Consider the following 13,874-nt stretch of genomic DNA (forward strand, 5'->3'; position numbering starts at 1 on the left):
ATAAGATTTTCAAGAAGCACTACTAAACCTGGTTCCCTTGGACTTCCTTAATAATCTTCACCCCTTTCCCTGAAATGAGAGCTATTTTACAATTTAATACTGAAATGGGGTCACAGAAATCTTCATTTCTCTCCACAACAATTTGGTATATTTTATTCTCATCATATAATCTTGCTGAATAAAAACTGCAAGTCTGCACAATCACTGGGGGATTCCCCCACTGGAAAAGCCAGGTCTCAAATTTGCTGACTGTAGAAATGCAATTCATTTCCCCTCGTTATCACTGATTAGTTCTCACATAATTTAGCTCCAGTGTAAAATACCAGCAATGTACTTGGACAAATGATTGTGTGCTACAGTTAGACCAATGGGTTTCCTGTGGTTGCAGCCATAACATACAGATGTTCTTAGCAATGAGCTGACTTTCTGCCATTTCACTAGCCAACTACAAACAACTAAAAGCAGTGCTACTGAAGAAGGCAAGACATGACAATGGGTTCCTATGAAAAGTTCTCAGCCCATTTTGAGATTATCTTTCTGTAGTACTTCATACTTACTTTGCCAACCTTTTCCACCAGTATGGGCAAATATTGTTCAAAGTAATGTAAAACAAGAGCAAATCAAAAACTAAAAAGAAATTAAGGTGAGCTTGGAAAAGGAAGGAATATATGTACATATACATATATGGACAAGTCACAGCAAGTAAATCCAATCATGCACGTAGCACTAAATTTGAAAAGACTGCAATCGCCTGGATTAATTAACTTACAAATGTTCTTTCTTTTTTGTTGACAAAAATCTGATAAGATTGCATGAAAATTAATTCAAGTTGAAGAGTCATAAGCTTCAATTAGGACTTCAGTTAACTTCAGAGGATATGAAATCATTTATAATTCATGTAACAATTGTGTCAGATTCTCATTCATTAACATTCACAGTAAAAAAAAATGGGTTACTGAACTTGTAATTTTCTAACAGTGGTTATGGGATTGAGGCTAATTTGCAAAGTAACCACCTGTAAGGAGAAAGTATCTTAGATGCCATTTGCTCTATCCTTCTAAAGAACCCTGGGCCTAACAACAGTTTATAATGAAGAACACACCTCAGGCACTGTTGGTGTGTTACAATTTGGCCAATCAAAAGCACTGTATTGGATCTGTTATCCCCCCCAAATGTATTACCCTCCAAGCACTACAACAAACTACAATTCCAAATGTAATTCGCTTCATTCATTGGATAGCAACTTTCCAATTAAAACTACCATCAGACTTTCAAATAGCTCACAATAGCTTGACTTCACATAATATCAGCTATCAGAACCAAAGGAGACACCAATATTGCAAAATACCCACAGTGAGATTAAAAAACACTCTTCAGCAATTTGAAAGAGATACCGATGCTTCATTTCTTTCACTTATAAATGATTATAAATGAAACAGTTTTATCATTTATTCCATTGCTTAAATAATAAAGCCAATTACATTAAAACTTTATGCTATTCTTTTTGGTACAGAAAACAAAGTTTATAAACATCAATCTCTCAAGGTTACAAAGACATTTTCCTCCCTCCCTTTTTCTTAGAATCATTACTTTTTATCTCCTGCATATGTAAGCATGCGGTAATCAGATCTTATGTCCTATGGAGATGGCATAGAGTCAAAAACAATTTACCATATTTCAGTAAGAGAAAACCAGAGGAAATTGATGCTATTCTCATTTGATCTAGTGATAACCTAAAGGCACTGTGTTCAAAAACTCACCTTAGGTTTGAATGCAATAACTTTTAAAACCATCTCAACAGTAAACACTCCAGTAAAGACCATATTCAGAATGTCCATTGCGTCGTTAAAAATCTTTGATTGTTCATAGTGCTGTGAATGAAAATGTAAACGCAGCTTTTAGAAGCAATTCCAGTGGGACTAGATCATCTGACCCAAAAAGTCAAAGGCAGGACACCACAGAAAAAAGTTTTTCCTCCAGGGCTCTAGCCCCCTGCTTTGCCCAAAACAGGATTGTCTGGGGTAGCATCTATGCTAGTACCCTAAAAATGCAATAATGGGGAGAAAGACACAAATTCCTGGTGGTATCTAAACTTGGTTCATTTGCCTGAAATTTTGGTGACCCCAAGATTGTATACTAATTTAGACTGGGGGAGTGCAACCATGGTCCTGGTAACATGAATTAAAGTCAAAATGTAGATTTTAAAAAATTGATCAGGAATCATTTTTTTCATGGGGGACGAGTGGGAGGGGTTGTGTTCTACAGCGAGTGTTTGCACTAACATGACATTTATTAAGTGCTTATTATGTGTCAAGCATCGTTATAAGCACTGGGGTAAATACAAGTTAATCAGGTAGGATACAGTCCCTGTCCCACATGGGGCTCACAGTCCAAGTCGGAGGGAGAACAGGTACTCAATAGCCATTTTACAGATGAGGAAATTGAGGCACAGAGCAGATGAGTGACTTGCCCTAGGTCACACAGCAAGGAATTGGAAGAGCCAGGATTAGAACCCAGGTCCTCTGCCTCCCAGGCCCATGATCTTTTCACTAGGTCACACTGCTTCTCAATAATGGTTTAAAAATTAACCAGTTTCTATATTACCGAAATACTACTTAAGCCTTGTTTAATTTAGTATATGACATACATTTAATGAAATTAATACTATTTACACTAGTAACTAATTTATGTTGCACCTTTCTCTCATATTTAAGAAATGCCACTTGTGTTATTTAATACTTATAATAATAATAATAATCACAACCACAATAATAATAATAATAGCGGCATTTATTAAGTGCTTCCTTAGTGCCAAGCACCACACTAAGCACTGGGGTAGACACAATGATAATCAGGTCAGACACAATCCCTGTCTCTCATGGGGCTCACAGTTTAAGTAGGAGGGAGAACAGTTTTTTAATCCCCATTTTAAAGATGAGGAAACAGGTACAGAGAAGTTAAGTGAATTGTCCCAAGATCACACAGCAGGCAAGTGTAGGAGGTGGGATTAGAATCAAGGTCCTCAGACTCCCAAGCTCGTGCTTTTTCTGCTAGTCAACACTGCTTCTCACTCTATCCTGTCTCTGGCAATGGCAATAGTATGCCTGGAAGAAGTATGCGATAGTTGTCCTCCTTGACATCCATCCTTATATTAGAGGTGAAACATCTAATATCCTTAATGTTTCCCCCTCTAAATCCTTATTTTCCCTCTAGTATCCCACAAAGGACTGCTCATCCAAGAATTTTTCCAAAGCCCTCTTGCACTTGCTTCTTTTTTTGACCTGCACAGCTTCCTGGGGTAATGTATTTCATATACTTATTACTTGCTGTGTGAAGAAGAGTCTCTAGTCATTTTGTTTGAACGGAACAACACCCTTGTGAAGTGGGTAGGGATGACACACACAAAGTCGACCAGTCAGTGGGGTAGGCAGGGAGGGGCGTGCGTGTGTGTGTTGTAGGGGGAGGGGTGGAGTGGAACTTTAGGGGGAGAACCAGAGCCAAATTAGGCCTGGGTGGTAGCCTCGGGGATTTTGGGAGCCTAATTTTATAAAAGGAAGAGTCACAAAAGAGCTGAGGATACCAAAATAGTGGCCACCAGAAACATTTAAGAACCACTGATCTGGTGACAAAAAGTGATAATAAAAATAGTTTGGATGTTCTTTGAAAACATTACCTACAACCATTTTTACAGGTATAGGTCTTTCATTTCAAAATTTATTTTAACATCTGTCTTCTCCTCTAGACTTTAAGCTCCTTGTGGGCAGGGGACATGTCTACCAACTTGGTTATAATGTCCTCTCCCAAGCGTTTTGTACAGTACTCTGCACACAGTAAGCACTCAATAAATACCACTGATTGATTTAAAATGAAATACCCACTGGATTGATTGAACAAACATGATCTGAATCTCCTCATACACATGACAGCATCAAATAGCTTAACACACTGTTGGTATTGTTGTTCATTATAGCCAGAGCACCCTCACTGGTCTAAGCACTGTGCAGTATATTCACCGTTCAGTTCCTGCTCCATCAGAGCCTATGATTCAAAACAGCTGAGTCTTCTGTTCCTACCTGCATGGCCAAGCAAAGGGTGTTGAGCATGATGAGGACAAACATCATGTACTCAAATGGAGACGAGTTCACCACATACCAGAACTTATACTGGTAAGGGTTTTTGGGAATGTATCTTCGCAAAGGCCGGGCCTTCAAGGCATATTCAACACACTGGCGCTGTAAAAATGAAAGGAAGGAGGACAGAGCAGTTAAACAGAGGTTCCATTTAGAGCCCCGAGAGACTGTGAACATCTTCAAGCCAAAACAGAATTCCTCATCTTCCCACCCAAACCCTTCTTCCTCTGCTCTGCCACCGACTTTCCCATCACTGTAGACAACACCACCACCCTCCCAGTCTCACAAGTCCATAACTTTGGCATTATCTTATTCAACCCACAGATACATTCTGTCACCAAGTCCTGACAGTTCTAACTTCATAACATTGCTAAAATACACCCTATACTCTCCATCCAAATTGCTTCTATACTGATTCCAAGCACTTATATTCCACCTTGACTACTGCATCAGAGTCCGTGCTGACCTCCCTGCCTCCTGTCTCTCCCCGCTCCAGTCCATACTTCACCCCACTGCCTGGATCATTTTTCTTAAGAAGCATTCAGTCAATGTCTCCCCACTCATCAAAAGCTTCCAGTGGTTGCCCATTCACCTCCACCTTCAACAGAAAATCCTTACCATCGGCTATAAAACATTCAGTTCATTTATTCAATCATATTTATTGAGCACTAACTGTGTGCAGAGCACTGTACTAAGTGCTTGGGAAGTACCATGACCCCATCTGTCTTACCTCTCTGATTACCTACTATAACCCATCCCACAAACTTCACCCCTCTAATGACAACCTACTCACTGTACTTCAGTTTCGTATCTTGCCGTCAACCCTTTGCCCACATTCTTCCTCTGCCTAGATTGCCTTCTCCCTTCATATATGACAGCCCATCACTCTCCACACCTTCAAAGCCTTATTAAAATCATGTCTCCAAAAGGTCTTCCCCAACTAAACCCTCTTTTCCTCTACTTCCTCTCCCTTCCGTGCCACCTATGTACTTGCACTTAACAAATACCATCATTATTACTTGGATCTGCACACTTTAAGCATTTGATATTCACCTAACCCTCAGCCCCACAGCACTTATGTACCTATCCCTAATTTATTTTCATGTCAGCCTTCCCTGTAGACTGTAAGCTCCTTGTGGGCAAGGAACATGTCTACGAACTCTGTTGTACTTTGTTAGTCAATCCTATTGATTGAACACGTACTGTGTGCAAAGAGTACAAAATAACAATGAACAGACACATTCCCTGCCCACAATGAGTTCACAGTTTAGAACCGTGAACTGTGACTTTCACGCTTTAGGACTTTAGCACTTTCTCAAATGCTTAATTCAGTGCTCTGCTCACAGTAAGTGCTCAATACCACCGATTGATTGATTTGGAAGGAGTATGGCCTAGTGGAAAGAGCAAAGGCCAGAGAGTGAGAGGATCTGGGTTCTAATTCTGGTCCTTTACTTGTTTGCTGTATGACCTTGGGCAAGTCGCATATGGCACATGCAAGGAGTCCCAGTAGAAAAAGGCCACTTGCAGGGGCAGAGTGGAGGGTATATGAATTGTTCAGGATAAAACCAGCAGGGATATTTTGCAGAGTGTTTGGCCACCAAGCCCATTTAATCTTTACATGGGCAGTCCATCATCTGCTTCACATAAGCTTTCCCTTGTCTAGCTCTAATAGAACAAATCATTCAAGCTCTCTGCTCACCAACCAAAGGTACTGGATTAACACAGAAGTTTCAGAGTAGGGGCACAAATACCCTGGGGGTACTCTGAATTGGCATGAGAGTGGCACCACTATGGCAGTGGCAGCAGCTACTGCTGAGCTACTTCTTGCTGGGTTCCCTAACAATTTGGGCTCCGGAAGTACTCAGTAGGAAGTTGGAGCAGGTAAGACTAGAGATTAGGCCTATTGTTGCTGCTGCCTCCCCAAAGTTTGTGCTTCCTGTCAGGAACACAGCAAGAAGCAGGAGCTCAGGTGGTCTGCAAGTGGCAGCAGCAGAGTTTTCTCTCTTTACTGTCTTGGGTTGTTGCTGCTCTACTCCATTAGCTCCAGTGGCCATTGTGTGTGAGGATGACTGGGAAAGAGGGAAGGGTAAATGGGATGGAGTGAGGGAGGGGAAGGGAATGAGCAGAGGTACTTCCAAGAAAAACATTGAGAACAAAGGGGTACAGTTTCCAAGAAATGTTGAAACTCACTGGATCAACAGTCTCATTGCCTAAAAATAACTCCACTGTTACCAAATGAACATGGGATGGAAGAAAAACATCACTTTATGTTTCATCCAGAGCATCCTTTCTGTTCTCAATGATGTACTGTTACTATTGTGAAAATTTACACTTTGATATGCAATAATGCCAAGATTACACCAGGATCACCAACGTAACTATCTCATTTGGAGAGAGGAAGATAAGTTCTCCAAAATACGTTTCTGTTTGAGAGTGATTTTTTATTTCCAAATTGAAGGCCAGGAGGTTTTTCTTGAGGGTGTGAAACGTTCCCTGCAGTGACCAAAGGCTACCCTCACAAACTGGAAAAGGGTCAATATGCATGCCAGTGCTTTCCCTATGTGGAAACCAAAGGTTGGATCCAAATGATGTTGCTGTACTTTTCACTTTGGGAGCTCGGAGTCAGTGTCACATGGCCATGCTTTGCTTTATTCCTCTAAAAGCATGGTGTTAATGGGTGAAGGGAAGCTTTCATGAATACCAAGGCCTGGATCCTCTTCCAGAGAAAAGAAATCCAAAGACAACATATATGATTGAGCCGGGCTTACCACACTCTGCATGCTGCAGAAGTGATCAAGAAGGATGGACCTCACTTTTGAGGCAGCCAATCAATCAATCGTATTTATTGAGCTTTTACTGTGTGCAGTGCATGGTACTAAGAGCTTGGGAGAGTACAATACAACTGAGTTGGTAGAAACGATCCCTGTCCACGAGGAGCTTAGCCAGAGAATACGCATCAGAAGAGAAACTGATCAATTCCCACCCCTTCCCACCCCCTACCCCTAAGGCTAAAAAACAGAACCCAAAACGTATGTATTTTAACCTGATTTTTGTCCAGCTCACAGTTCTTATACTCTTTTTCACCCTGCTCTTGAAATGTAACAATCACAAACCCGACGAAGATGTTCATCATAAAAAAAGCTACAATGATGATGTAGATAATGAAGAAAACAGAAATCTCCACTCGGTAATTGTAGATGGGGCCAACATTCTCTCCATTGGAATCTATAGCCTTATAGAGCAACCTGAAAAGCAAACATAAAGATATTTGGTTCCTGTGTAGATAAAATGACAAAGCAACTGAAAATAGACACTGTACTATTCACTGGAAAGTAATCAGTCCGACTTGAGGATTGAAACCAAAGGCTTTCCTCAATTGTCAGATCTATCTAAAATATGTCCCACTCTGTTCTGCAGAGAGGAGGGAGTGAGAAGTCCTGCTTTGAAGAGAAAGTAGTTAATGAAATCAGAGAAATCATGACACAATTTCAATTCAAAACAGCCATCTCCAGGGAGTCCAACTAGGTAGTGGCATTGAATGCTAAAGCAAAAGTTCATTTACACTTCCTGACTCACAAAGTACCCTTCCAAGACTGAGGATGCTGGCATGGGAACCTCTTCCCTTTAAATATATTCTGCTCCCTCACCAGACAGGCCATCACTGCCCTTTAAATGCACAGACTGCACAATAATACTACTAAGAACCAACCTCACTCTCACAATGAAACAAAACGAGACTCAAGCAGGGCTTCTCACCTGTGCAAGGATAAAACTCTCTGAAAAACTGATACACACACACACACACCCCACACCCCACCCCCGCGGGCCTCCCCCAGTCTTAGCTGTTACAATGTTGCAGTTTTCCAGGCGTGTTTCTAGGACTATAGCATGGTCTAGTGAAAAGAGCATGGGTCTGTAGCAGACCTGAGTTCTAGTCCCAGCTCTGCCCCTAGCATACCAGGTGACCCTGGACACATCACTTGACCTCTCTGGGCTTCAGTATCCTCATCTGTAAAATGGGAATAATAATGCCTACCTCTCCAAACCTCACAAGTATGTTGTGAGGAAAAATGAGATAAACAGTGTAAAAGCACTTTGGAAAATTAAATCGCTATAACAATTAAAAGTTATAATTGCCCACCACCCAATGAAATATTGCCAGGCAAATGTGCCTCCCTCTGACCCCATTCTGAAATGCTCAGATAAGGGATGTAACCGGTAAAAGGAATACAGCTTATTCCTTAGGGTTGGGGGGCAAAGGGGAGAGGAGTGCACTCACCCTGACTGGTAAACCTTAGAATTTAATGAAGCTACTGATGAGCTAACAGAGCAGAAATACATTAAGGATGCTGGGGAGCGAGAAACAAGATTCACACCCAGGTGAAAACATCCTGGATGAGCTGGGTGGATGAGATTTGCCTCTGCTGGGGAGGAGAAGGCAGCCAAATCTATTTAGAAAAGCTCATGAAATCTTTCACGTGTCACCATTTCCGTGGTCTCGGTTTTCACAGCTTGATTGATGGGGTTCGCTCAGAAAGCTTTTTTGGAAAGTTGCATTTCTCTATGGTCCTGTGGATGCACAATATATACTTACGAGGGCCAATATATACTTACGAGGGCCAACCTTCAAAAGTAGAGACTGTGAAAAGCGCCATCATAGCTGACAGAACATTGTCAAAGTTGAAATCACTATTTTGCCAAATTCTCTCTCGAATCATAGGGCTGTTAACATCTCCATCCTTGTAAAGGATAAACAGTCCCCTGAGGAGAAAATATAAATGTGAATCTTGATCCATTAATAAAAGGGTTGAGGCACCTCTTTTCTTATTTTCAACCAATCATCAATCACCTTCCTATTTGCAAATTCAGTTCTGGTCTATCATACAGTTACCCTATCACCACAGATTTCAGTAGACAGTGCATAAACTGAAAGACAGGTGGGAACTTGTTTCATTAATTTTGTTTTTTAATGGTATCTGTTAAGCACTTACTATTTTCCAGGCATTGTACTAAGCAGGGGTAGATACAAGCTGATCAGGTTGGATAAAGTCCATGTCCCATGTGGGGCTCACAGTCTTAATCCCCATTTTTACAGATAAGGTAACTGAGGCATAGAGAAGGTAAGTGACTTGCCCAAGGTCACACAGCAGTCAAGTGGCAGAGCCAGAATTAGAGCCTAGGTCCTCTGGTTCCGAGGCCCCTGCTTTTCCACTAGGCTACGCTGCTTTCGTGCCAGTCTGGTGACCGATTTAAGACAGTAGACTGACTACGATATCAATATATTTGATCAATATTGATATAATCCTCTAGACTGTAAGCACATTGTGAGCAGGGAATGTGTCTACCAACTATGTTTTTTGTACTCTCCTAAGCACATGATGCAGTGCTCTGCACAGAGGAAGCACTCAATAAATCCCATTTATTGATTATATTTGTAAAAAACCTATAGTGTTCAGGAAAGAATGACAAAAAGCCATATCAGTGCCCCCTTTTTTCCGGGAGTCTGCATGCTATTCAGACTTATTGCAGCATTGGTTAAAGCAGTGATTAAAGTGCTTATGTTTAGGTTTAGGCTAGGTTTATGTGTTTAAGTAATGATAAAGTATTTACCTGAGGAGTGAGCCATAATCAGTGTGTGATTTCAGGATGTCAAGTCCTGTCAATAAACCCAAGGATTTTTTTTGTGTGTGTGTTTATGAAGTCATTCCAGACCAAATAAAATTTTGGGATTAGTGTTCCATTACAACAAAGATGGATCAAGAAAGAACAGACCCTTTAAAGGAGTCCTCCATTACAGCCTGCCTAACCTGCTGTCATGATGAACCTCCATGCAGGTAGCAAAAATAGAGCTTCTTTTAGCAGTACCAACACCTTTGACATCACTAAGAATCTATGGATTAGCACTGGTGTAGATGTTTTGTGTATTCTTTGATAGTTACTGATGTGTGGCCCTTCTCAGTTAATTCAATAATTCATTTATTCTCCAAAAGAAAAAGTTCTGAAAATATTGGTACCAACTCTATCTTGGGCTATCCCTTTTCACAAAGGCATTTCCTAAATGCTTTTACCTATTACTGTGCCCTTTCTTTTCTCATCCATTCTGATTAGAAGATTATCCAATTTCTGGTTAAAAGTTTCAGGAAAAAGGAGAATACCATGAAATTTATATAAAGGGAATTCACTAAGGAAACATCATGGCTAGTGGAAAGAGCACATATCTGATAGTTAGGAGATGGGGCTCTAATCCTGGCTCCTCCACTTGCCTACTGTGTGACTGTGGGCAAATTGCTTAATATCTCTGTGCTTCAGTTTCCTCATCTGTAAAGTGGAGACTAAATGCCTGTTCACTCTACCCTTTAGACTGTGAGCCCCATGTGTGATTTAGATCTGATTAGCCTGCATATCCCCAGAACTTAGCCCAGTGCTTGGCATACAGTAAGCACTTAAGTGTCCAAAATAGTAGTAATAATAGTATTTATTATGCACTTACTGTGTGCAGAGCATAGTATTAGTGCTGGGAGAGAATACCCAGGTGGAGATTAGAATGATCCCTGTCCCTCAAAGGGCTGTCAATCTAAGAGATTATGATTATTAGGATGGGCACCTAGATGTTTTTAATTCAGGGCGGGGGATACTAACAAAGTAAAAAAGCCAGTGGCAATCTACGATAGCAAATTATCTAGATTACTTAGCCCTAAAATATAATCTGGGGTCAATAATCTGAATTTTCATGTTAAAATGGTTTATTTTGGCATAAATTTTCTCAATGACTCAGGCTAGAGGATATTTTTTGGACACAAATTATTTGGATAATCCACATTTGAACCTTTCAAGTTCTCTTTTCCACTGGGAGTTTGGTATGTTGAAAAGGAAACAAAAAAGGAGTCAGTGGTATGCACAGAGACCAGGAGAGATAGAGAAAGCATAGATAAACACTCCAATTTTCACTAATATTTTCATCCTTCTATCCATCAAATCTTGCACCCATCAAGTCAAAGAGCAAAATTGTATGATTCTCTGCTAGAGAATCATCAGGACTAGTTATTTATCCTGGGCTCCTTGTCTAATGGGTCACAAAATATCATTTCATGTGCGAGCAGCAGTATACTGGACCCCGTGACCCACTTAGAAGCAAAAAAATTCAGGTCAGGGAGAAGCAAGAAGTGCACTTCTAGTGGTACACAGGAGGGATGTGGCTAGCTAAAATGCAGCTTGTTGTCCATAAAGTTGGAGACTGTATGCTCATTATGGGTAGGGGATGTGTCTACTAACTCTGTTGTACTCTCCCAAGTGCTTAGCAGAGTGCTGTGCACAAAGAAAATGCTAAATCAATATCATTGATTGATATCCTATCTTCAAGGTATCCTTCTCCCTCCTCCCTTAACTGGATATAACTCACTGATGACACCTGGAGTCACATTCTGATCAACTCCAGCCCTCATTGACTCAGGACTCCCTGCCTCTTCCTCCCCACCACCCCACCACCAAATTTCATCCCCAATCCAGTAGCAGGAAGCAAGGTTAAAAAACAACAACATGTCATAGGGAGCCATTAGGAAGCACACAATAGCCAATCTTAACATATGGGGCATTGCAGTCTGGGCAATAAGTCCCTGAATATTCTCAGTAGGTCTGATTTAGTGACCATGCCCTTGCTAATCAATTGTTTGGTATTTTTCAGATTTGGTGATCATTCCTGGAGTCACACACAATTTGGTATTGTATTTCAAAAATATCTCCTAAAAATGTTACCACCAATTCAAAATTTCAAAAGCAAATGAAACAGGATGCCAAGCATTTCTTGACTTGACAACACAGAATGGGGTACACTCAGCAATGGCTAATTTTTCTGATATTCATTCATTCATTCATTCAATCGTATTTATTGAGTGCTTACTGTGTGCAGAGCACTGTACTAAGCACTTGGGAAGTACAAGTTGGCAACATATAGAGACGGTCCCTACCCAACAACGGGCTCAAAGCACAGTTAATAGTTTGGCACTTCCACAGAACTCCACTCTCTTCTAGAAAACTCCCCAATATGTCCCTCAGAACTCCCGTACCCTTCCCTGAGAACTTGTAATGATAGTCCTATAAACTCTCACCTGCATTCCTCAGGATTACTTTTGGCTTCATCTGTACACCGATAGAACTTGCCCTACATGAAGAAATAATGTTACAGTGTAGTCTAGAAAATAAATACACCGAGTTTAATGTGTTTAACAGGAATTGATATATTTACCTTAAAGAGCTGTACTCCAATGCAGGCAAACATGAACTGGAGCAGAGTGGTGACTATCATGATGTTGCCAATAGTTCGAATAGCGACAAAAACACATTGAACAACATGCTAGGAAGAGAAAAGGGCAGGAGTGGAGGGAACTGCATTAACAATTTGATTCAATTAACGAGATTCATTTAATTTCTGATCTGAAATCTGTGTGTCTGGTTATACCAAGATTCTTATGTTTATGTAATTCTAAAAATTTTCAAGTTTTTCCATCATTTTTTATTACTCGGTAGACCCAAATGCTGAGAGATTGTTAACCAACTTTGGAAATAGACTCTATTATATCTTACTGTAAAGTTTTTTATTTATGCAAGCAAAATGCAATTAGCCCTTGGCAAAGTTGGTTTGGCTGACTGAAAATGTAATTGTCCTGATCATGTATCCCTTTCCAGTGAACCTAAAATGGACAAAGAGAAATGTAACTTTAGGTAGAATATAAATATAAACCTTTAGTCCTTTTGCTCTGTTTATTGCCCTTAGGGGTCTCAGTACCCTTAAAACCCTCAGAATCTTCACAACTGAGATAGCACTTGATCTAGATAAAACAGCAAAACAAACAAAGCATTAGTCTCATTTGTTACAACCATCCATTTTCAATTTCGAGGTGAAAGTCACATAACTCATCTTAATTCCAACCCTTTCTTAAGCATAAGATTTTATTTAAAACCCCAACTGAATTCTCAGACACAAGCAAAAGAGCATGGTCTTGGGATCCAGAGGTCATGGGTTCTAATCCCGACTCTGCCACTTGTCAGCTGTGTGACTTTGGGCAAGTTACTTAACTTCTCTGTGCCTCAGTTACCTTATCTGAAAAATGGGTATTAAGACTGTGAGCCCCATGTGGGACAACCTGATTACCTTGTATCTCCCCCAGCATTTAGAACAGTGCTTGACACATAGTAAGCGCTTAACAAATGCCATTATTATTATTATTGATATTATTTTTCATCTCTATTTGGAACGATACTCTGCTGAAATACTGAAATGAGAATCCCTTAAAGACGTCAATATTGACACAAAGAAAAAAAGGTTTTTTTTCCAAAAGGATGATTCATTTATTAAAGACAATTTCACAAATGCTTCATAAGCTAGTCAAAGTCCACATTTCCAGACCTAAGGGAAATCATTTTATTTACATAATTCACTCTGCTCCCCAGATCATTTTTCTAAAAAAAAAAAAAAAAGTTTAGTCAATGTTTGCCCACTCCTCAAGAGCCTCTAATCAGTCAATTGTACAGCCCATCCTCCTCCACATCAAGCAGAATCTCCTTACCATTGGCTTTAAAGCACTCAATCATCTCAGCCTCTCCTACCTTACCTCACTGATTTCCTACTACAGTCCAGTCTGCATGCTTCACTTCCCTAATGCCTAACTACTCACTGTACCTCGATCACATCTATCTTGCCACCAACCCCTCGCCCACTCCCTCCCCCTCTGGTCTGGAACACCCTCT

General features: G+C 40.4%; 1 protein-coding gene across 1 annotated transcript in view; it reads right to left on the minus strand.

Annotated features, from left to right (window-relative positions):
• The window catches only part of CACNA1D (calcium voltage-gated channel subunit alpha1 D), a 430,516-nt gene that overhangs the window by 57,068 nt on the left and 359,574 nt on the right, over positions 1–13,874 (minus strand). Inside the window, exons 23-29 of the mRNA XM_038740776.1 lie at positions 12,868–12,955; positions 12,373–12,480; positions 12,236–12,288; positions 8,745–8,891; positions 7,174–7,375; positions 4,074–4,232; positions 1,761–1,871 (exon numbers count right to left, since the gene is read on the minus strand). Of these exons, the coding sequence (XP_038596704.1) occupies positions 1,761–1,871; positions 4,074–4,232; positions 7,174–7,375; positions 8,745–8,891; positions 12,236–12,288; positions 12,373–12,480; positions 12,868–12,955 (868 nt within the window). The remainder of the gene's footprint in view (positions 1–1,760; positions 1,872–4,073; positions 4,233–7,173; positions 7,376–8,744; positions 8,892–12,235; positions 12,289–12,372; positions 12,481–12,867; positions 12,956–13,874) is intronic.

The sequence above is a fragment of the Tachyglossus aculeatus genome, chromosome X1 (genome assembly GCF_015852505.1).
Source record: "Tachyglossus aculeatus isolate mTacAcu1 chromosome X1, mTacAcu1.pri, whole genome shotgun sequence".
NCBI classification, from domain to species: domain Eukaryota; kingdom Metazoa; phylum Chordata; class Mammalia; order Monotremata; family Tachyglossidae; genus Tachyglossus; species Tachyglossus aculeatus.